Source organism: Aythya ferina (genome assembly GCF_964211825.1).
Source record: "Aythya ferina genome assembly, chromosome: 5".
NCBI classification, from domain to species: domain Eukaryota; kingdom Metazoa; phylum Chordata; class Aves; order Anseriformes; family Anatidae; genus Aythya; species Aythya ferina.
Window position 1 is genome coordinate 26,525,184 of NC_140301.1, and position 24,510 is coordinate 26,549,693.

Genomic DNA, 24,510 nt, shown 5'->3' on the forward strand with positions numbered 1-24,510 from the left:
GCAAACAACAGCACAATAAGGGAACAGCACCACGTTAATCACTCCAAGGTACTGTGTACATAGTTTCAGTGGGAAGATTGGACATCAGTGCCATAATAAAACTATAAAAAGAGAGATTCAGATCACCTCAGTTATTTTACTCATTTGGAGCATCCACTAGGTAATCCACAGAGACATTAATTTGACATGGAAATAACTTGCAAAACAGTTCAGAATGAGATTCTGACATATAACAGGATTCAAAAAAAAAAAAAAAAAAAAAACCACAGCATCTCTTAATCAAAAGACTACACTTATTAGTCATGGAGAAAGATATCTGTGCTCACACACTCAAAAAACAGCCACTGAAACTGAAAAAGCATAAATAGCTTTGTACCATTTAATTCACCACTTTTTTTTTTTTTTTATCATTAGTCAATTTTGTATGTATTAGCTTTGAAAACATACATCTTCGCTCATACTATCTTTTACTGGTTTTGTGCCATTTTTTCTATTTACTAAGATGTGAAGTTTCTATTTCCAGTGTTGTTTTAAATATCTTTCCTCTTCTTTTCTCTGTATCAGCTTCCTATTTTCTATTTAGCACATTTTATTTGATGTATCCATCAATCTTTGTTTTTTCTTTTTTCCTGTTGCTGTTTTTCTTGCTTATTAAAATAGTCTCTATCTGCCTGTTGCTTGCTAGAAGACAGAATAACTCAACATTCACAGGCGCCTTTTTTGAACCCTTCACATCAGAGAGTTTATGAATTCTTGTCAAGACTGATAGAGTACCTTGAGACTGAAATCCAGGAGTTGATACTCTGGCAGAACCTTTTCTCAATATAATAGTCAACAGCATACTCCCAAAATCCTAATATTTCTACCAGGAAAGATATGCAAGAAACCTTTGCAAAAGAGGGGACATCTCATGCATATTACTACAGAATACTTGTATCTCAAATTCCTCCTACAAGATCCCACTCTTCACTGCCATGATAGGGAAGAGAAAAAAAAATAAAGTTTCATACCCTCTGAACATTCAAACTCAAGTCTTCTGCTTAACACAGGCAAAGAAGTTTCCATTATTCGAACCCCTTTTCCATGTTCCCCTTTGGTGTAATTTGACAAGAACTTGATGGGCATGTTTGCTAGTGCACCTATCCTTCACTCAGCCGTTTTGTTGCTGACAGGTTCCAGCACTCTGTGTGTCCCCAGTTTCTGTCCTTTTCTGTTGTAAGTACCTCCAGCTGCTCCTTTCACAACAGCCTAATAAACCTCTAACATCTCTTCATCTATTTTTGCTATGCCTCACTTCACGTATTACATCAATCCAGTAAGAATTCTTCCTGCCTTCTCACTGCTCCTATACAACATGCACTGGTATTTTGTCTCTTGCCTAACATACAATGGAAAAAAAAGCATCACCTAAGTACTAGGTTCTTTATAATACATAAAGTAATACTGGATCTGAGTTTCAACAACAAGTCAGGATTTCCATGACTTGAACTGACAAACCTAGTACAACAAGGTAATGCTTATAACAAGCGGCAGGTACAGCTTTTGTCACTTGACTTAAAAAAAATACCTGTCTGTTGAACCTGGCTCAGGGTTGGTAGTAAATGAGAGAGAACAATCATTTATAATTCAAGTTTTGATTCTCCAGTTACTGTTTTCACAATGGAAAAGTTGGACATTGCATCTGTTTCTTAAGTCTCCTCTTTTTATAAAAGGTATTGTTTTTCATGTTTACCAACAGCTAACATGCCAATTTAAGAAAAAAATCAGGTAATTGTTCAATGAACCTCTCAAAAAGCATATTCGAAACCTAGTGCTTCAGAAACTTTTAAAGAGAGTTGCAGCTAAGGCTTCTTAAGCTCTCTGATTTGAGAATAGGTGAGGGCAAAGAACAAGTGGAAAGCTTATTTTTAGGAAGGAGGATTGGATACAACTTGTATTTTTAGAAGACTAGATATAACTAATACTTCTTAAAAAACAAGGTTTTAAAGATCTTCTCAATTCTTTTCAATGCATTTATCAGTAATCTTTAATTTAAGACAAATGTCATTTTCCTTATGAGTACATTATTCCTCTCACACATCTTCAAGAAGGACAGAATTTTGATGTACTGAGCACAAATGAACAGTTTGTTATCAAGTTCCAAAATCCAAATCTCCACGCACCCATAAATTAATACATCATAGATTTTTTATAAAATGCGTAAATATGTAAGAGTACCTCATCTAAGAGCACTGATTTGATACTTATTTTCCACTTTTATCACAATCACTTATTCAAGGATCACTAAGCATCCAGCAAGGAAATCTTTTCATTTCCTCTGTGTATTAAGTTACTCACCTATGTGCAATGGGTAAACTACGTCACAAAGTAATTACAATCAACTGTCTAAAGAGAGGACTCCTACTCAGCAAAATGGCACATGTGGTATAGGACCCTTTTCCCAACTAATTTAATAGGAAACGAACACTGAAGAGACATGGCACGGTTTAATGAGCCTTTTAGAAGTAATGAGAATGATGCACAGACCAGAAGTCCAAACTGTCCCCTCTTAATAGTTATTAGTTATCAGCTAAAAGAAATCAACAAGTAGCTGCACAGACTCAGGAACTTGCATCTCCATCAAGGCTCTTGGTTACTTCCACCCCAGCACCCTTTCCCCATAGTGTTACTGTAATGAGGCAAAGGGCACTGAAACACTTCAGGACATGCAGATAATATGAGCCAGTACTTCCAAAAAATAGGTTTATTCCTCAAAAATATCTATACATCATTTTAACCTTCACCCTAGATTGTTCAAGATGACATTTTCCAGAGAATGTTTAAGAGAACCATGCAGATGCCTGAGAAAATATATTGCATGGAGCTGTAAAGTACTTGCTTTGCTTGGGGAAATAAAAGGAAGCAAGAGGATGTACACAGGTGACTTCCACTCAGACCATGTGGCATCCAGTAATAGCTTAGAAGCCTAAAATTTCTGAATTCTATTTGTATGTATGCAACCAGTTTTACCAAATGAAGCTACATTAACAAGCGTTTGCATGAACATCCTAAACAATAAAAATCGCAAGTTAATTTAGGTTTGGGAAAAAAGTGTTCTTAAGGTGTGGGGAAAAAAAAGACATTTTTCTCTTCTTTCTCATTGGGAAACTGAGCATCAGAAAAGATAAATCAACAGCCTAATGGCAGAATCAAAGTAAGAAACTCTTCATAGGACCAGTGCACGCCCCACGACAGTTAATGTTACAATCACCCATTTCAGCATTTCCTCAGACCTATTCACACATAGATCAAAACCTATAAACCTATATACCATTACATTAAGCAACTGTTTTTACTGGCTGATCAATTCCTATCTTTCAGGAAACCTGTCTTAATTTTAATATATGAGAAGAAAATACATGCGAAGGTTATTTTAACTTATTTCAGCAGACTGCTGAATTACCTTCCTGTAATTCAATTTGAATTTTCATCACTTCATCTTCTATTTGTTTCTTTTAAATCAGAGCTCTTTCAATACCTGGATTGATCCCTTTACCTGAATTTAGTAAATGTCACTTTTCAGTCTTTTTTATTTTGATACATTAAATATCCTTTTGTAAGTCTAATAATGCAAGATTTTGTCAATCTTAAAAAAAAAACAACTCGTAAAACTGCATTAAGTGAACATTTTTGCATTGCCAGTATTGTAAACAATTTAAAATGTACATTAGATGCAACCTTACTAATACCATACACATGAAAAAAAAAATCCTGACTCCTAACAATTACTTACTCATATACATACGTACAAGAACTGCGTTACACTTTTAATCACAGCATCTTACTAGAAATTCATACTGAGTTGTTAAGAATGCACAGACCTTTTCTAAACTCACTCCTTTAGTGAATCTCATTCAGCAGTTTTAGTTTGCATTTCTTCTGCCTACATACAAACCACTGGCTGAGCCCCCATGCTTGAATGGGCACAGTATACTGAGAACCTTGGCTGTGGGGTCTGAATGTGCTTTTCCTGTTATTTATCGGTTACTGATATGCTCATCAGTGATTTTTTCAATAATGTTTTGAAAGTGAATGGAAATTCAGAAGTATAGTAAGACTCTTACTAAATACTTCAGGTCTTCAGTAGAAACACTGCCATTCATCATTCCCCACTTGTGATTACTTTTCAAGATCTGTGAACTATCATATTCTCGACCCTGTCTTACCAATTTTTACATAATACTCAGCTTGCCCTGAGATAGAGAGCCATATGCCTACCATAATTATGCAGTACCTTTGTCAATCAAACCTGTAACTAGCTGAAAGAATTTGACCAAATGTAAAGAGACATCTTCCACAAACTGACCAGTATTAGTTACATTCCTACCTTTTTGTGGTCTGTTTTGCTGAGACAGGTCAGGCAAAAACAGTTTATAGTCACAAGAGAGAATGCAACAAGAGTTCAGTCCTCCATTGATACGAACTCTGACATAAGTAGGAGGGTTTACATACCTTTGCTGCAGATGCAAAGTGCTTTGTGCAGGGACCTGATAGGGCACAGCAGTATCTGTGCGGAAGGAACCTTTGTTACAGCAGATGCGACTGTGTGCTCCTGGTAACTCAGGACCTGCAACCCGGCAGTCTCCACTTCCCTCTTGTGATGATGTTGGGTCCTTGACCAACTAGCAAGGCTTCTACACTATAAATTTTAAGTAATCAAATCCAGTATCAGTTTTCCATTCTTTTTTTTTGCCCAGAATTGACGTCAAACACATGGGCCTATATTGACCTAACTCATTCCATCTGATAGCATTTTTTCAGTATTCAAGAAAGATATTGTTTGACCTTCCTCAAATTCCTGCAGTTATGAGACATTACAAATACAGATTTATATATATAGCAGCGTTGATGCAATAAGCTTTACAACTTGCTTCCCCCCTACTACATACTTACATATTAAATAATGGTAAAGCCAGCAAGCTTGCAAAATACAATTGAAAATAGAAAAAAAATACAGAAAAGTGAATCCATTACATGACTGCAACACCTTCCAACATTTTCTGGGCCAACAGCATCTCAAACTATATATATATTATTGATTCATCAGATTACAAACAGGGAATAAAGAAACAAATCTCATGACAAAGGTCATACCAGATGAAATCAGACATTCTATATAGCCTAAAATATTGCCAAACAGTGCAAGTCTAGCAAAGACTAAAAACAGGGCACACAGACAGTGACACTTCCTCAGAAATATTCCACCAGCCTCTATTTGTGGTTCAGGGATTTCTTGAGTCAGAGATGATATCTTATAAATAAGATAGCCTTCAAAGGATTTTTTCCAGTTGGTTTTTGAACTTGCACAAAATGTAAGCTTCCAGAAGATCCTGTGACAAACTTCCATAGCTTAAGTACAAGTTACAAAAAAAAATTCCTTCTTTCTCTGTTTTGAATTTGCTGACAGTCAGGTTCATTCAATACTCCCTCCTATACAGCTACTCCAAACCATTCTCAGTCATCTGTTTTCAAGACTGAAGACCTCTATTCTAATCATAACATCCTCAGTCATGCTTTGTATGAAAGCCCTTCCATGCTGCTAGACACCCTACCACCCTTCTCTGTGTTTTGCATTTCTCCTTAGGGAGCATCTGGGATCCAAACTGAAAAAGGAATATGTGATAAAGCTGCATCACTGATTTACATACTGTCATCATGTGTTTTCTGATTTCCTTTCAACTGTTGAGTAGTAACAACCACTTCAGAAGTCTTTGCATGTCAGAAGTCTTTGCATGTGATAGGGGACTATCCCCCACCCACACCATGTGCATCACTTAATCTTCATCTGCAATGAATTTCATCCATCATTTGTGTGTGTTTGTTCTGCAACTCTCCGCAGTCCTCAGGGTGTAGAGACTTAGAGTGGAACCGCCTTCTAACAGTGAGGGTAGCAGTGCACCTCGGATCAGTCCGAGAGCCCAACGAGACAACCTTCCAGGAGTTCTGGGGATCCTCCATCACTGAAATTGCTTAAATTAAGACTGACAGTTGTTATTGACAGTAGCTGTACTAAGAGACGTGCCCTAATCCAACTAAGTTTGTTTATAACTTTGTTTATGATTGCTCACGTAATCCAGAAAAGTTCACCTGGTCAAAAATGGTTCCCTTGGCTTTGTAACCTATGAATTTTATTGGATATGTTGGGGTTAGTTAGCCTGACTAGAGAGAACCTGATCCATTGTTCTTCAGGTAATACCAAAAACAATGAGAGATTTGAGCTAGGGAAAGAAACAGCAGGACATTTCACTTTTAGTGAAATTTCACTTTTTCTTTTTTTTTTTTTTTTTCAGATTTATCCCAAACACTACTTAATTTTTTTTAATAATGTTTGCTATTTCTCACATTTTGCAAGTTAGTAACGAAGCAAATATAATTGAAAGGTATTTGTCCGTAGTATTTTTGTCTCATGCCTAAAAGCAAATAATGACAAATATTGTAACCAAACAATTAAAAGTATACATGTTTTAAAATGTGCTGCAAGGAGAGAAGAGGAAGAAATGGAACTGTTTCTAAGTTTAGCAGTGCCAGGCTGTCAGAACTCAGTGAAAAACAGACTCTAGAAAAAGCCACTTTCTTAAACACCTATACATACTCTCCTTAATAGGCTGTTCAAGAATTCATCTACCTATTGTAATGTAAATTATATAAATCATCCCTAATACATTATGTGGACGTCATCTCTTCCTGACTGATATCGTAGGTGTACACTATCACTGTCACCAAAATATATCTTGTCCATGTCCTATTCTCCCTGGATTAATCTCCTGTGCTTTCCCTTTCATGATTAAATGAATTCTATTCACACAAAATTACATTTTCAGCAGTAGTTGTTCAATGCCTTAGTAACAGTTTTTAAAAAGGCATTACAGCAGCTGTTTAATCATATAGTATCGCTTGTTCAGTGGGTTATTTTTGTAACAGAACAAACTTATTTCACTAGGCTTTTTTTGAATGAGGTATTTACAATTTACAACCAGTCTGGGAGATTGACAGACTTCAGGAATATAGCTTAGATTATTTTATGCTAGATACTTTGAAAAAATATCATCTACAGCATCTGTCACCCACCTAAAACATTTGCAACTGTGAGGTAAACATTTTTACATCTCTCTGCAGCTTTCTTAAAATCAATAAATGTCCTCCACTGTCTTTTGCTCATGGTAAGATTTAGACTATAAATACTCTTTCCCTCTACCAACCAAGTCTGTAAACACAGGTCTTTAATTCATACTCCAATTTTACTTCCCAAAGGAGTTCCTCTGTTCACTATCGCAGTTTCTTATAATCACTGTAGCGGGAGAAAATGGTACTATATTAAAATTATTTAAAGTGGAACAGTCTTTTCAAAAAAGGCAATAAAGGTTTGAAAAAATAATTATTATAGGACTCCACTACCAGTAAATGAACAGTCACAAGAAAAGCGTTAAAGTTCAAATGAACTATTTTGAAGTGCAGCGCTAAAACACAAATACTCACATTTCTTTTTTTAATAAAAAAGATAACATGACCAAATCAAACACTTCGAAAACTTTAAAATGCTTTGTCTCTAGTTAAATGTTACTTTACACAGAGATATTTATGAAGATCAATTTTCTTTGACAAGCTAAAGTGTGCTTGTAAGTTACAGGTACGAGATCTGATGCTTTCAGATTACATTTCTACAAGTTAATTTAGTCATCTCATACTCGTAGGCAATTTTCCTCTAAGTGACTAGAGTGTTCTCGGAGATTTCTACTCCTCCTTTTCTTCCTCTCCCTCCCCCTCTTTTTTCATATTCAAATACAACTCAGAAATAAAGTTGTTTGTGGGATAGAAAGAAAATACATAAAATCAAGAGTAAGTGAACACGTATTATGGAATGAGCAACAGAAAAAAGGGTAAAAGAAGGGGCAGACAAGCATGTGAAGTAGCAACAGAAATTTCAAAGCAGGGTACGGTAGTCTTTTATTTACATTAAAATGTACTTGCTGTCAATATTCTAACTGTAAATTTCTATTAAGATAAATCAGAAGGTGTCTGGATTTCTGTTCCTCTACATATTTAATACTAATATTGAGGTTCCACAGTCCAATCTAATTTAATCTAATACACATGCACGCTACCACCAAAAGAGTGCTTGCTCCTTCCCTTAGTACTACCAATCCTATTATTTCCCTGATTCCTCAAGATCTTTCCCTTCTCAGCAGCTGTTCAATTTTATGTTCTTGCCAACTCTTTTGCACCATTCATGCAGTCAATTCAGGCAACTAAATCCATATCTGGTGATGGGCCAAATCCATAATATCACTGAAGTGTGTTTCAAACCGATTTGTTCAAAAGAGAAGAGGTGATCATAATTTATTATTGAGGTCAGAAGCAATGTAATACAACACAATTTCAAATTCATTACGTTCTTATTGATAAGAACTCCACAGCTGCATAACAAAGAGAAGAAAAATAAATACTCAATAAAAGCAAGAGAGGAGCTGAGACATGCAACAGACAAAACAGAGGTCTATTAGGCTCCTTCAAAAAAAAGCACAGAAGGATGAAAAAATCCAAAATACACTATAGCAACCTTCATCAGAATTAATCTTTTAGTAGTGACTGACATGCCAACTAAAGCAATTAATAATCACACATACAATTACTTAGAGATGAAAACCATCATTTTACAGATACAAATATTTTTCCTCCAGTATTTAATGCATGGGAGCAGGGGAAGCCAATATAAGTTCATTTTTTTTAAAGCAGGGATGGATGCAGCATTAGCCAGATCATTTTGGGGTAAGCAAGAATTATTTTGTTACTCGGGGTAAAACAGTTTCTTCACCCTCACAAAAGTTATTTTATTCCACCTACTCCCATCTGAAGTGACAGGAAAGGGAACACACAAGCACCTTGCACTCTCACTGCTGTGCCCATGATACCTTACCCCTTTTGAACACTGATCAACAAACCCACTAGTACTGCCTGTATACAATTCCTTTTTCAAATTTTGTCTTAAAGGGTAATGTAATCCTTAGAAGGGTACCTGAAAGGTGCAGCAATTTATTGTTCTTGTTTTTCCTGAAAGGAAAAGCATGCTTTTCGATATGAGAAGGTAAAAGGAAAGTCTACAAAAAGTAACCACATCCAAGCCAGAAGAGAGAGAATGATTGTTCCAGGCTTGAGACACTTCTGGAACAATTAATGAGCACCTACAATTGCTCCCTGTGTACAACTAGGAGCTGGGCTTGTTAGTTTTCCTGAAGACAGACCCAGTTAAGAATCCCTGATGTAACATGCAGACACCTGTGACAATAGATAATGCTAAAGGTCCCAGACTTTAATGTTTTTCTCAAATCCTATCTGCATTTTAGATTTATTTTTTTAGGTTGGTAGATGACTTATTGCCCAAACTAAACGATAGTATTATGTGGGAAACCTGTGTAATGAATAAAGGACAAAATGACATCTCTAGGCTCTGAAGGCTTTTTGCTTCTTCAGTAACGCATAATTTCTGCCTTTGATAGAGCCACGCTTTTTTTGTGTCAGAGGATTTCAGTCAAGAAACGGGTTAGCCTAAAACAAATTCCATGGTATAAAAACCAATCAACATTTGTAGTTTCTCTTGTTGAACTCTATCTTCTAACAATTTCATTAAGATAAGGTACACCCAGAGAAAAAAATAGTAACAATGGCTCTAAGAAGACTCCACTGGTAAAGGAGTCAGGGTGGAAGCGCTGTTCTCTATCATAAATACTTTGGTACACTCCCTCAGACATCAGAAAGATGTCAATGAACATTGCCAACTGAGCGTCTTTTCCAGAAAGATTATAAAGAGTAGAGAGACTTTCTCTCCAAGACTATTACTCTTGCACCCCCTAGCACTTCATTTACTCAGAAACATCTAACCTAATTTACCTCCTATTACCTGTCAATTTATAACACTTAGCCTTCTGGTATCTCCACTCTGCCAGCATTTCCCTTGCAGAAAATTTCTTTGCTATAAATATCTGTAATTATGGCCTCTAGCTCTTATGACACAAAATTTTTATGACACAAAAATCATTACAATGGTATCAGCCTACTAAAGCACCCCATCTTGAATTAGTTTTTCCACTTTGGCCAGTTATGTTTTGTAGCTAGATTTTCAGTTACATATTTTCTGCACATCGAAACACATGCACATACTCAAGGAGAAAATACCACATTATCACAGCCTGTTTTCAATCAAGATCTTAAAAAGAAAGAGAGAAGGTATGATCAGTATCACAATCCAAATTATCTGTAGCAGATTCAGAAATACCACGCTTTATAAAATGGGATGATGAGTGTGTACTGTCAAAGGAAGGTCATCTGATTCACAATCCAGTAAAGGTTGAAAATGAGTCAGAACTAAAGAAAACATAGTTCCTCCCTACACCTTATTCTGTCCCTCAGATATGCTATTTATTAAATGAGATTCTAGTTCACAATTTTACACATGCAGAGAGAACAACATGCAAGGAAGAATAACAGGACAAAAGAGTTCCCTTGAGGGTAACAGCATGCAGTTAATATAACTCTCATTTTGAAACAAAGGCACAAGGCTCAATATGCCTTTAGCATTCTTTTAAGAAATTTACCTAAACCTGGACAAAAAGTAATCCTTTTAAGGCAAAGATAAAAAGAAACTAACACACACACACAAAACCAGATCTTTTATGTGCTCTGTGGAGCTACCTACCTTCCAATACAACAGCCAGAGACATCACTCTCATGAATACTGAGAGTGAACAATAGACAAGAGAACACAAAATGTGATTTGGACAAGCATAAAAATATGTGGTGGGTGAGGGAGGTAGGAAATCAAGAAAAAGCGTGTATGAAGTTGGATGTAGGAACTATGAGCTCTTGAGCAACAGGATGAGAAAACTGGAAAGAACCAGAGCTAAATGAATAGGTCTGATTGAGGAAGACTCAAAAGCAGATGAAACGGGCCAGGAGAGGCCAAGACATTGGCAGCAAATGTGAGGAATATCGGGACCACAAACAGGATAAGAAGTACAGGAAGAGCTGGGACAGAGAAAGGAATAGGCAGTCAGTGCCCCTTAGAGTACTGCGCAGTTCCCAGCCTGCCTTCCATTCCAAAGCCAGTGCTTACAAACAGCACTGCTCCCCGTAAAAACACATTCCTGAGCACCCTGCTGGCACAACAGGTCTGCCAGTCTCCTCTGATGCTGGTTCATGCACAGTTGGATCACACAGCACTGCTTCTGAGCATTCATCAATGAACAAGGAAACACTCCTATCCCAGTTTGTTTCTTCAGAAATTGATATTAGGAAAAAATTATCCGTATGAGAAACAGAACAGTAAATGAAGTCTGGCTCCTGCAATTAAGTATCTGCCTGATACTCTTTACCATAAAAATAGAATGTCATTTCCCTAATGTAGCTTGCACAGAGATTAAACAAAAGTGGATCAAGTATTAAAATTAAAACAAACACAGCTTCTCCAAGTCAATCAACATCTTTTAATATTACCATGACTACCTACTACTATCACTACCATATCAGATAGCGTATCTACTATCTACTAATGCCATTATTGGAAAAGAACCAATACTTTACAGGCAAGCAAAAGGAAGTCCCTGCTTTAAAAAATTTACAGTCTAATTCAGAATCAGAAATGTAAATAGGAACATGGAAGAGATGAAAAAAATTGAAAGTACTACATGGCAACACAGAAAATCACAAAGTTGATGGAGTAAAAGGAAATTTCAAAGGAAGGAGGGAAGGCAGAAAGTAAATATAAGTAAAAGTAAGAGAAGGAGAACTGGAATGTAGTGGCAATAATTTACTGAATTTTGAAAAATTAAGACAGGAATACTAAACATACTCTCTGAGAGTCGGAGTAATGAGGTTTTTTGTTAGCAAATTTCACTGGCAAGAAAAGTCGGAGATGATCATGCTACAGAAACCATAACAAGCAACATGAAGCCCCTAGTCAGGACAGACTGGGTTTTAGGGGTATCACAAAAAGAAAAGACAAGATTAAACAAGAGACACAGTGAATTGTCTGCATAGACGTTTCGATCACACTGTAAAGCCTCCAGTTTCAAGTAGTGGACACGAAAACAGCAAGACAGAAATAGAGATACACTGTCACACATTTAAACATACTGATTTGTGATTTCATAAGCAAAACATATATAAATTCAATTAATTGCAAATATTGTCAATATATAGTAGCAGCAAAAGATTAAGGCAAAATATTTAAGAAGGATGTTGATTAGAAAATTTTTAAAATCCAGAAATATGGATCTGAAGAAATAAGTGAGTGCAATCAAAGCATGAAAAATTAGAAGAATGAGAAAAAGCTTGCTATGTTGATTTTAATGGGAACAAAATTTACCCCCTTTAATCTGTCAATATTACTCTAATTCAATTCTAAATCATAAAGCATACCAAGAAAATCTCCAAAACATTGATACTTTTCAGTTTTTCTTCTATCGCTTACTATTAGTTTTGCAGTACTATCACAGAAAATAATGTACACCCAAATAGTTCTGAGATATCAGAATATTGAAACAAAAACAGTTATTCTACATTTCCATGTACTCAAGACATAGAATTATATGTCAATTATATAGCTCTGGTTTTACATATATACATATAGATATATATACACACACACAGCTGGGTGGGGGAGTGCAGATATGAAAACATATATGCGTAAGGACAGATTATCCATTACAAGAGAATACTTTTATCGGGAAAATGTAATTAATACTTAAAATCTGGCACTTCCTATTTTTAGTTCAGACAAAAAAAAAAAGGGACAGCTTGTCTGATTAGAACAAAAAATGAATTTCTGTAATGTTAGGAACAGTTCGAGAAGAAGCGCTGAGCAGATGGATAACCAGCTTTCACTGATGCCAAGTCCTATGATTTTACTGGAAATCTTTATCACGGAGGGCTTTTCTTCTGGTTGGGAAAGCTATTTTGGCAAGGGCAGAGAGGTGGGGGTTGCGTTTTTCTCAATTTCATATTCCTGCCTCTTTACAGGTACATAAAATAGCAGTACCTCTCAGGCTTAACAACAAGGCCAAAGCTGTAGGCTGCTCAGGGCACAGCTGTCACAACTAAAAGCTTTGCAGGTAGAAGATCACTGCATAAAGAGTGTCCAAAGATGTGAATCTGTATCTATGACATGAACACCAAAAAGGAAAGGAAAGTTCTGACGTGCTGGAATGGGACACCAAACAGGAGAAGAAAGCACATCAGGGAAGTTCTGGAAATGTTTATGGAGTAAGGGAGCAAAAGAAAACAACATGAGGAGGATGCACGTGCCTATAACCGTTTATGTCAGGAGTACATACACTAGTGTCAAGTGTCCTACTACCAGTCCTTAACTGCATCAGTGAAGCTTTCTGTCAAGATCAGTCACCTGGTACTACCTTAAAAATGTTGATAAATAATAATTGAACAATACCTTTGTGCTCTACACAGAGCTCATGCCACCTGGTGAATAACAAGGACCTGAAGTTTGGATCTATTACATTTTAGAGCAAATATGATACACTAGCTAAATACAACTGTTCCACATGTGGTCATAAAGACATACAAAAAGTAATTTTAAATAACTTTTCATTATTTTTAGCACAGAGACAATGTTCTCAGAGCTGATTAACAACAATTGTTCCCTATATCAGTTGCATATCTCAGTTGCATAAGAAATAGAGATGCAATCTGATAACAGGCCTATGCAGCAGTTGCAGGATTTTGTGCATTTGTTCTGTTATATCCCATAGGAGGGCTATGAGCATAGCGACATACAGAACAAGGATGTTTGTACCTTTTCTAAAAATCTCTTCTTCATTATTAGGAAATGTCTAAATCTCTGTACACTGATGCATCTATTGCCTATCTCTGTCTGCTTCATTGGCAGAAGAACTGGGGGCAAGGGAAGTCTATTCTCTTTTAATCTCCAAGCATTACATCAATAGCAAATATATTTCTAAAAGAAAGTTAGAGCAAGTTGTAATTCTTGTTCTGCCAAAGTCCTACAAAAAACAACAAACATTTATTCACTTAGAACACTTGTACAAAATATCAGAAATTTCCCATTTAATTCTTCCTGATGAAGATCTGATGATCAACGAGTGAAACTGCTCAAGTAAAAAACAGTGGAAAAAAATGGAATGCTTGCAGGAAAGAAAGCTATATGAAGATACATGGACACAAATAATTTCACAGAGCACAAACACAAAACAAAAAATAGTACAACTTGGCAATCAAATACCAACAGAAAACGGGAGCCCTGACATATACAACAATAATACAAACCAACAATGAGTAAGGCAGTTCTGTAAAGAGAACTGATTTGCAACTATTTTCTCGAACTTTAAAACTGAAAGGATTCCTTTTTAGCATCAGAACCATGCCTTGCTATTTCTATTCTTTTTGTCTGAGCAGAATTAGCACAGAAAATAAGAAAACTAATTTACTCTATACACTACTTTTTTTCCAAATTAGTCCATATATATCTAGGATAGAAAAGTTGCATGGAAACCTATTTTTAAGACAAGCTTTGTTCCATGAACTTATCTGTTCAGCTCAGTGATGACAAATATGCAAGAATATACTGCAATAGACTTATCAAAATCAAACAGAGAGGCCCAAAACCAAGAGCTTACAAAGACAGAACAGTATTTTAGGGAATGTGAAGTAACTGCAAATTTGGAATTCCTATACTTACTTCCTATAATTTCTACTGTGCTCCAGTAACTGCTCATAAGTTCTATTCCCCATCTCTTACAGTATTCAAGTGCTAAGTACCTTCTGAAATTATATTTATTTGTACAATATCAAAAACATTCTGCCAGTTTTGTCTGAACTATACAGCATTTGCCCTCCTACCCTTAAAGTTACAAAAAAAAATAAAGGGGGGGGGGTGTAGAATTCATGTCCAAAATTTATTTTTTTTCATCTAGATAATCATTGCATCTTGCAACTCTGCAACTCAGCACATTATTATTGAGGCATGCATATTGGCAGCTTTTGGTAATAACTGATAATGTCTACCATTCTTTAAAGAAAAGTAAGCAAGTCTCTGTAATGCGATTTTAGGATCTTATTTTTAAACCTAACACATCCATGAACCACCATAAAAACTAACGAATGACTTAAACCTATTTTGGGGCACTTAACCCTCATCAGTTAAAAAATGAGGACAGCTCTTCAAACATAGCAAGATTCTTCTAGCAAAGTAAGGTTATCCTATCACTTCCACTTCTCTTGTTCTTTACGCTTCAACAGCATTTTTCCTAAATTGATTCAAGACATTCCCTGAAGGCTTCACAATGGACTTGCAGTTTACTTCAGCTAGGCATCAAAAGCAATATAGAAATGTTTTCTTTGCTATACACAGTGTTAATTTATACAGAAAGAGAGAAAACACTAAAAAAGACTCATGAACTAAAGCATCATTCTACTCCACATAAAAGTAGTGTAAGCCCCAACAGAGTAGCTCTGCGTGGCTAATGACATCAGATGTTATCAAAGCCACCTGGCTTTGTTAATTCTTGCTTAAGACCATTTTCAGTTGCTTTCCTACTATTCAGTATGAGATTTTCCATGCCAATGGTCTGCTGCAGGTAGTTTTTCCTCTCTTCTCACCACCACTTAAAAAGAAGAAGAAGAGAATGTCTGGAACAGTTTTCTGCCATGAAAAAAACTGGGGTAAAAAAAAAAAAAAGCCCTTGTAAGGTCTTCCTTTGAAAAATTGTAGGTGTTCTTCTGGCTCGAGTCAGCACCTTGAAATTATGCTGGACAATCTTTTTGTATTAGGGATGTACAATTTGCTCATTCTGTGAAAAATGAGACCTGATCAGGTCAAGCTACAAGTTTCTAGATTTCAGTTTGTACATACAAAGTGGCAAAATCTGCTGGAGCTCAACACCTAGTTGCCAAACAGTCCATCTTCAGTGACCTTCTGTACATCATCCCAGTGTGCAAGGCAAATGAACTGGGTTTCCTCTAACCTCTGGTTATAGGGGAAAGAGCAAAATTCTCCCACTAAGAGAAGTCTGCATTTAACAGGCATTTGGTGCAGCACCAAACAAGAAGTGTCAGCCCACACACTTCCACCCCATCATCTCTATCACAGTTGAATGCAGTGGTCTGTAACTTCACATTATTGGGTAACTGAATAGGATTTAGGGTATTCTGTCAGAATGTCTGGAGTGAAGGCAGAGAATACAGCTTTAAGCAGACACTAGAAATGGAAAGAATAAACTGGGATTTGATTAGCACGGAAAGAAACTACGAGGAACATATGAAGGTGTGGTGGTGGATGAGAGAAAAATGAAAGCAAATGATGAGTCCCATAGAGAACTCAGGTCTGGGGATCACTAGGACTGGGCAGAATGAGGGATGGAGTATTTTTGACAGAGCTGCAATTTAGTGAACATGTGTAGAAGGAAACTGGCTCACAACAAAAGACTGAGAAAAGATCCACCACCTGGAATCAGAAACAAAGACAATAAGAAAAATAAACAGAATTAAGTGAGAGTGAGAAGAATTAGTAGGTGGGCAAAGACTGAAGGCACAGGCACAAGCTGCAGACAGAGATGGTCTGGGACTACTTGAGCCTAAACACTTGAACAGAATCAGTGCTGCACTGGGGACTGGCCTGAGGCAGGGACAAACTGGAAGAATAAGCAAAAACGGGAAAAAAGTGTGTGGTTTAAAAATTATTTTTAAAAGTAAAACAAAATCCCCCAAAGATTATCATACTTGGCAAATATCTGCAACCACAGAATGATCCCCCTTCTGAAAAAAATCTCCCATCTTCCTCCACTTCTGATAAAAATACAGTATAACAATCTACAGCTCACAGTTACTTAATTCAAGCATCTGGAATGTTCACATAATAGATTTTAAAAGTTCCAATCCTGCTAATTATCAACATGACATCCATATCACACAGTATTTGTGTTCTCATTTTGCTGCCATTTTTTCTTTATTTAAACTAGAGAATTCCACACAGAAGCATGCTTATAAAATTATTAACGAAATATCAAGCTTTGAATTTTAACTCCTTGGATATCAGGATTTCCTTCATTTAAGTCTGTCTACTAGCACTAATTCTGTCACCATCACTGTGTACATCCAAACTATCTTGTTCAATTAACAAGACATTTTCTCTGAATAAATCTAAGTTGTGTATTAAAGACCAACAATCTCTATAAGTCCCTGCTTTCAATACTGTGGAACCTAAATGTTCTGTAGGAGAACAGGTTTTTAGTCAGTGTGTGTGCCAAAGAATTCTTAACCGGCTACAGTAATTATGTAGTTGTGTACTGGTGCAAGACCCTGCTAAGCTTTTGCATTCATGAAAAATGGCACTTTAATTCCATTCCCTCTCCAGTAATCCCCTAACTGCTTGGTGCAATTGAATTGGATCCACGGTGCAACTTCAGAATGCTAAACAGCAATATCCTAACAGAAGTCAAAGTTACAAATAAAGCAGAGATGCAAGCTTCTTCTTAGACCACTACAAGTAAACATGATTCCATTCCAAGCCAAAGAAACCATGTATCATAAGAACAAGAGCCCACAAGGCTTCCACAAGAAAATAAATAGATAAATAAATCCAGTGGCTACAAATGTGACTTGAAAGATAACTTTTAGAAGAAAAAATCCTGCTATATAACCATGCGGTTTTACAGTCCATTTGAATTAACTAACATGCAAAACTGTTAAGTCTACACTAGGCTGAAGACATTCCTAATAATAAACTAAATATTTTACAGCTCTGCCATAACCAGCTGCAGTCATATTTTAAGTTACATACAATAGAAATATCTTTGTATTAGCAAAGGGGAAGATGTGTGGTATTTAAATTAATAGAAGACATAAGTCTATTAAAAAATAGATAACCACAGAGAAATAGTACTATTTAGAAAATCTTACTAAACTCCATAAGTAAGGAAGACAATCTTTCATTTCCTAACTGAAAAGAGATCTACCTTTTATTGCATTACTGTAAAGATCTAAGCATGTAACACGGTAATTCATGCCACCTTCCTAACTCTGTGTATTTTTTTTTGTCAGCTGTCCTTTTAATTAACAAAGGACTGGAGAAACAAAAACAAAAACAAAAAAAAAACAAAAACAAAAAAAAAACAAAAAAAAAAAAAGCAAAAACTGACATCCCAGCATTCACTATTATAGAAGAAATACAATATCAAGCAGTCAGAAGTTCTAATGCTGCCCTATCCTTCTGTCAATAACAACTATGAATAATTCTAAGAACCAAGTCGATCTGTTAATTTGTTTCACAATTTTCTTTGAATTGCTACACCAGATACTGCAAACAAATCAAAATGGTTAAATAACCCACCTCCTGATATCAGCTCATTTTATTGGTATCTAAAAATGATGAGAAGTGATCTGTAGGATATTGGACGTGTAAGAACTGGAGTGGAATTGCACTCCGAGCTTAACATCTTTGAACATACACACACAAGGTATATTGGGCAAGTCACCCAGTTATGATTTAAAACCAAGCCAAACAAACAAACAAAAGACCACAACTATGCAGTATTCACTCTGTTACAATGAAAAAATAAAAAATAAATGTATTATTCAACATGATTTTTATAAAGAACACCACACAGATCTGGCAATTTAGACATACTGTGAATGACACCGAGTTGATCACAAAATGTCTTAAAACGCTGGTTCATGTTCTTTTCCACAAGTGTTCATTTTAGAACAGTACAACTTTCTCCTCCTGATTCAGTGAAGCCTAGCCTTCTTCATCTACCAATATCTTCATGTTACGTACCTTCACAGCCTACACTAGCTCATTTTAACTAGCAAGTAAAAACTACATTCATAATTCTAAGGGGAGACTGTTTTAAAATGAATTTTCCACATTCATGATCTGCTCCCTTCCCAGATATTATCTGAACACAAGTATAATAATGCAAATAAAACCTAAGACTTTCTCTGCTAAGGACTCACACAATTCATACCAGACTAAAATTACATGACATTTCATTTGAAAGATTAACTGAAACCATTCTCATTCAGACAGTAGGAATAAACAAGTATCAGTAACCATTTTTTGAACTCACACTCCTATTCAAAAGCACATAAGAACATGCAATGTATTGTTCTCTTCATAACTACTTATGCAAATGTTTTCTATAACAATTTCTGCTGCTTTGCCTTCATATTCTTCCAGTTAACACATTTATGTCACAATCATTTTTTCTTCAAGATGTACGTATGGTAACAGACATTAGAAAAGATCTCACTTCACACTGCAATATGAGGATTAAAACATTTTTAAAATGCATCTAGACTAATACAACCATCAAAACCACTAGAAAAAATAAAGCAAAAAATTAGTTTTGCAAAGTGTAGATATCAACATAAATCTTTACCAAAAGACAGACACACCAGCAATTAAAACTGTGCACATCAGAGCATAAAAATTATTTTATTTTTGAATGTTGCACAGCTTTTAATGCCATCCTAACATTTTTCAAAGAACGAAAAAGAAACTTTCAAAGAATGAAGAAGTCTTGGTTTTACTCAGGAGATAAAACTTCACACTTACTAATTCACTAATTCAGTAAGTGAATACCTAACCTTACAAAGAACACAACAAACACATATTTATCAATCAGTATAATTTAAAACTTATCATATCAAGTGAAAATTCTGACATATACAGTTTGCATTACAAGCAACAAAATAATGAAAAATCAGAAAAAAAAAAATACAAGAAGTAAGATCAGACAGACAAAACAAAATGCTAAGATCACTACCTCAGCTAAGGGGATGGTTAGCACTCAGAAATTCAACTCGGGCTTTTAAACAGATACAAACCAGCAACATAATGCCCTTGTTTTTTCTGAGTCTAATTGTCTACATACAAATCTTTCCTGTTCTGTAAAACACAGCATTTTTAAATAACTGAAACTTGCTGAAACTGTAGTTTTCAGCAACACACATACCATTGGATAATAAGGACACTGTGACAATAAAGCAATCATACTCATTAGGTCATTATCCTATGTTACTTCCAAAATTCTTTAATCAAACCTGTTTTTTGTTTTTGTTTGTTTGTTTGTTTGTTTTTTAAATAATAAAATGTATAAACAAGCAGAGCAGACGTAAATATGATCCTCACCCCCTGACACGCACTGCTTTTTCACATGAATCCACGAAATCTGTATTATTGTTTCGAGGGTACTATTTCCTCCTCTCTTAAAACAAGTACTTTGTTTCCTTGCTGGCTCCTATCAATTTATTTTAATGTCAAGAGCTATCACAACAGACCCTAAAAAAAGTTTGGCTAAAGCAAGGTAAAGCACACTTTGAATGGAATATGTAGAATTAACACCTAATAAGACTACTAACAAGATTTCCAATTAGACGTCAAGACAATCTACGGAGTCAAATAAATGTATTGGACTATAACTTACTAGAAATACAAGTTAGTAGAAATAAATAGTACTTCCTTATATCTTCAGTTCAAAAGTACTATTTATCAGAGCATTTTAAAGGCATTTTGAAGGCTACATATTAAGTTAAAAATATTTAAATTCACTTGGGGAAAAAACAAGGCAGAAAAATGGCAACACGCAACTATGAAGCTCAGGTTAGGTCTCTAGATTTAAAAAGTTTTGAGTTGCGATATCTATTTTGCTCTCCAGGCTATCTATCCAACTCTGATGTCCATACCAGACATCTTAACTACAATTCTGTTTACCATTCAACATGCCATTCAGAGATGTTTACATTTAGATGTTTAATCATATGCTTAAAATCAGCAATTTAGGCCAAGTTTTGCAATGCTTACACAAAACAGAACTTCTGAAATTGATTCTGGCACACAGGATAGCTCTGGTCCATGTTTCTTTACTGCAGATAATTTCTAACTTATACCTGTAAGCTGTGGCTGAAAAATCCGAGTATTCAGATCTGAGAGATTTCAGAGCTTCCAAGTTGCACCAAATAAATAAATAAATACTGTCTGTAGCTTCTTGCTGAACAGTATTCTAACATAACGGCTCAGTATGAGTTTCTAAAATAATCTTAGGTAACTGTGCATCTTTGTGCACCTGTCCATACTATTAATGTACAGCTATTATATATACACATATATTTCATTTATACATACACACACACACACACACATATATATATAAAATCATCACAGGCTGCCCTCCACCCTTTTCTTCTATTTCATCTTATTTTAAAATGGGAAAATGACTGAACTTTACTATCAAGGAGAGTAACACTTGCTATTCATGCACACATCTGTACAGCACTGATTACAAATCTTTGTCAAAACAAACAACAGCAAGCAGCTGCTTGACTGCTTTGTTGTGTTTAGTCATACCAGCAACCTTTTTTGTTTTCAGGGAAACAACCAAACAACTCAGATCAGCAAGAAATTCACCGTCAGCAAGAGGCTCAAAGTAGCTGCATGTATTCAGACCCATAGTTTCAAGACAAAGCTATATATGCGGCAGTCCTGTTTTACTCCCCAGCTACCATGACTCAGTGGAGTCTGTATGGGCTCCCAAAGCTACTCCCATGGAGACTTTGAAGACTCCTAAATAGACTTAGGCAGACAGAAGCAGTATTATAGGGCCCTGTTTCATCATTAAGGAACAAGAGCCAGAATATTTCAAGTTGTAAAGCTAAAAAATCTGTACAGAGTATAAAATGCTTACCTGCTGAGCTAAGCAAAACACTGAAGTCTGTTCCTCTCTGCGATTCCCCACATTCGTTCTGTCCCTCTTTTTCTGCATCCTCATAGCGGCTCCAGTTTGAAAAAATTTTTCTTCTTGAGTAGCTTTTCACTTCTCTCTCTTCTTCCTCTCGTGATTCAGTATCATCATCATCATCTTCTACCTGTAGCATTTTAACAGACAGTGAAGCCATTACAACTCAACAGTATTTATCTCAGTATTTACATAGCTGCTGATACAAACAACAACCACAGAATTCAAACCCAGAAATACAAATCAGCCTGGATAAGTAGCCACCCAGTCAAAATTTTAGAACTAGTGCTACCATCTTTCTGAACTATATGCAATGCCATTATTAAAAGTACCCTGCGAAGCTTCGTACAGGGGTCAAGCAGTGACACTGATCCAAGTTCCGCAGATTTCCCTCCTATTCTGGAAGCCCATGGCAAACAGCTCCTTTTGTGACACCGAAAGCAATGTGTGGGGAGCAGAACTAAGAATTCAGCTGCAACATCTGTCCAAGTATTGCAGTGATACATGATAATTGAATGAAGTGATGTTTGTAGAGCAAAATTGGATGAAGACAACATAACAAATTCTGCAGAATACCTGGATAGGGTTATCTCTGTAAGAATTTCCATTTTAAGCAAGGCCTTAACTCAAGTACTATTGAACTAATATTAATTGGAAAATTATTGAAATAATTCAGTAATTAATTTCCTTCTTGAAAGCCATTTCACTGAAACACCTGTGGAAAAGTTAAATAGACTGTTGGCAGTCAAACTACCAGCCCAAACGCTCAAAACATGCTAGGGCTAAAAGAAGTCACAGCATAGTCAGCTTCAGATTGGAGCTAAGCAAGCATTTGCCACAAGTACCTAACAGTGGAAGGCTCTCCCTGCCCTTGAGTCCTCTGTGCCTCAAAAGCCCTCTTCTCGCAGAGCCAGCTCAGCTGGAACAACCACCACTTTACAGACAGAAGGGCTGGCTTCACAGTGGGAGGAGTGCACAGCCGGCAGGGGGAGAACAAAGAGCAGCTGGAAAACCTGTGCATGAGATACCTTCTGCAAAGGTCTAAAGCTCTGAAAAGGTTGAGTAGGGGAGTCAAGAAAGAAGAGATTCCCAGCGTGCCTGCTCCCAAACGTTCCTACTGACAGCTCCACTCTCTTCTCTCCTTTGCTTCTTCTCTCCTTTTTACAAACCACTGTGCTCTGCCATACAATCTAACTAATTTTGCTGTCCCAATAGTAAGTGCATTCTCCATGACCAGGGCAGTGAAATTTAAGCTTGTCTACACTGCTGTAAAGCTTAAAGCCATCTCCACTCAGTGTAAAACAATGCTAAGGGCAAGCTACCTTTCTATAAGTCATTAAATATCCATAAACCAAAATGCGCTTACAGCTCACCATCAGACACTTGCTTTAAGAAGGACCTTGGCTTTGATAGTTTAAATGAAACATAATCCTGAAATAAATGTGAAGAGCAATTATTTATATTAAATAGTGCACTTGTAAGTGAAGAGCTACAACATCTTGTGCAGAAAGATTACTAAAATCTCCAAAGGCTTAAATAGTTACTGTGTCTTTTTTTTTCTTTTTTTTTTTTTTTTTTTTTTACACATACTGGTATAAACATTGGACAAACTGGCATAATATCCAAGTAACAAAATCAGAAGTAGAATAATGACTTCAAGAAAAACAATCCACCTATATTCATAAAGCAAGCTTCTTTCATCACTTTGGGAACAGCGTCACTGGTTAGGAATAGCATGAAGGAATGTGAAAATCATCAAAGAGCACAGGAACAGACTAAAAGCTATCATAATTGTACAAATACATCCCCAGACGTCAACCCTCTGACAAGAGGGAAAATATTGTGTGCACTCTAGTTGCTTCTGTTTAATTTTTAGATAAAATCTTTTTCTTTCTATCCATCAGATAAATACACTAAAATAGTTGTCGTGAACAAACAGGTGGTTGCATGAGCAAGGGGATAAAATCACAACTCTGCATTACCGAGGACTGATCCAGAGCTATAGTTTCCACAGAACAAAGGCCAAATCCACTTATATTAAGATAAAAATCAACTTTTTTCATTTCTTTCTTTTTTCCTCCTAGAAATTGAATGATTTGCTATAATCCAGCAAAACCTAATGGAATTCAGTGCCCCAAATAACTTGGATGTGATACAATTCACGAGTCAAAGCAATGATACAATTGTGTTTTACTTCCTTTTTAAGAAAAGATCAGATCACCTGAGAAAACTATTGTACTACATTTAATTACTAACTATAGACCTGTTTAAAGGATTCTCTCCTTTCAGACATCAACAAAATCAACACATGATTATCACCATTTTATTTTAACAAGATTCCATTACATGAATATGTATTCATATGTTTTCTTTTAGGCACTAAATACTTCTGGACTATTTTTTTTTTTTGCATTCTATTATTAGCTATGTTAATTAGCACACCTCAAGTAAATTGCATTTCTTAGCAGGTAAAATGTTAACTTGAACTTTAAGAAACGAGCCACAAATTCTCATAAGTGTTAACAGGCACTGTGGAGCCTAATTCCTGAGATTTACTTTTGAAATGAGTAAACTTTAAATACCAACCTCCTTACTCCTTACATCTCCAATAACTATTTCAAGGAAAATTTTACATAATGCACTGTCCTGCTACAAGATAAAATTGCAAATCATCACATTTGAATATTCAACTTTCACACAACTTAAAGATGTG

The 24,510-nt window shown here is 35.9% G+C and overlaps 2 protein-coding genes across 2 annotated transcripts in view; one reads left to right on the top strand and one right to left on the bottom strand.

Moving 5' to 3' along the window:
• AVEN (apoptosis and caspase activation inhibitor) overlaps positions 1–24,510 on the bottom strand; it is a 97,735-nt gene that overhangs the window by 54,249 nt on the left and 18,976 nt on the right. The window contains exon 2 of the mRNA XM_084520009.1: positions 21,747–21,927. Coding sequence (XP_084376135.1) covers positions 21,747–21,927 — 181 coding nt within the window. The remainder of the gene's footprint in view (positions 1–21,746; positions 21,928–24,510) is intronic.
• Positions 1–24,510, top strand: part of CHRM5 (cholinergic receptor muscarinic 5) — a 52,844-nt gene that overhangs the window by 722 nt on the left and 27,612 nt on the right. The window lies entirely within an intron of this gene.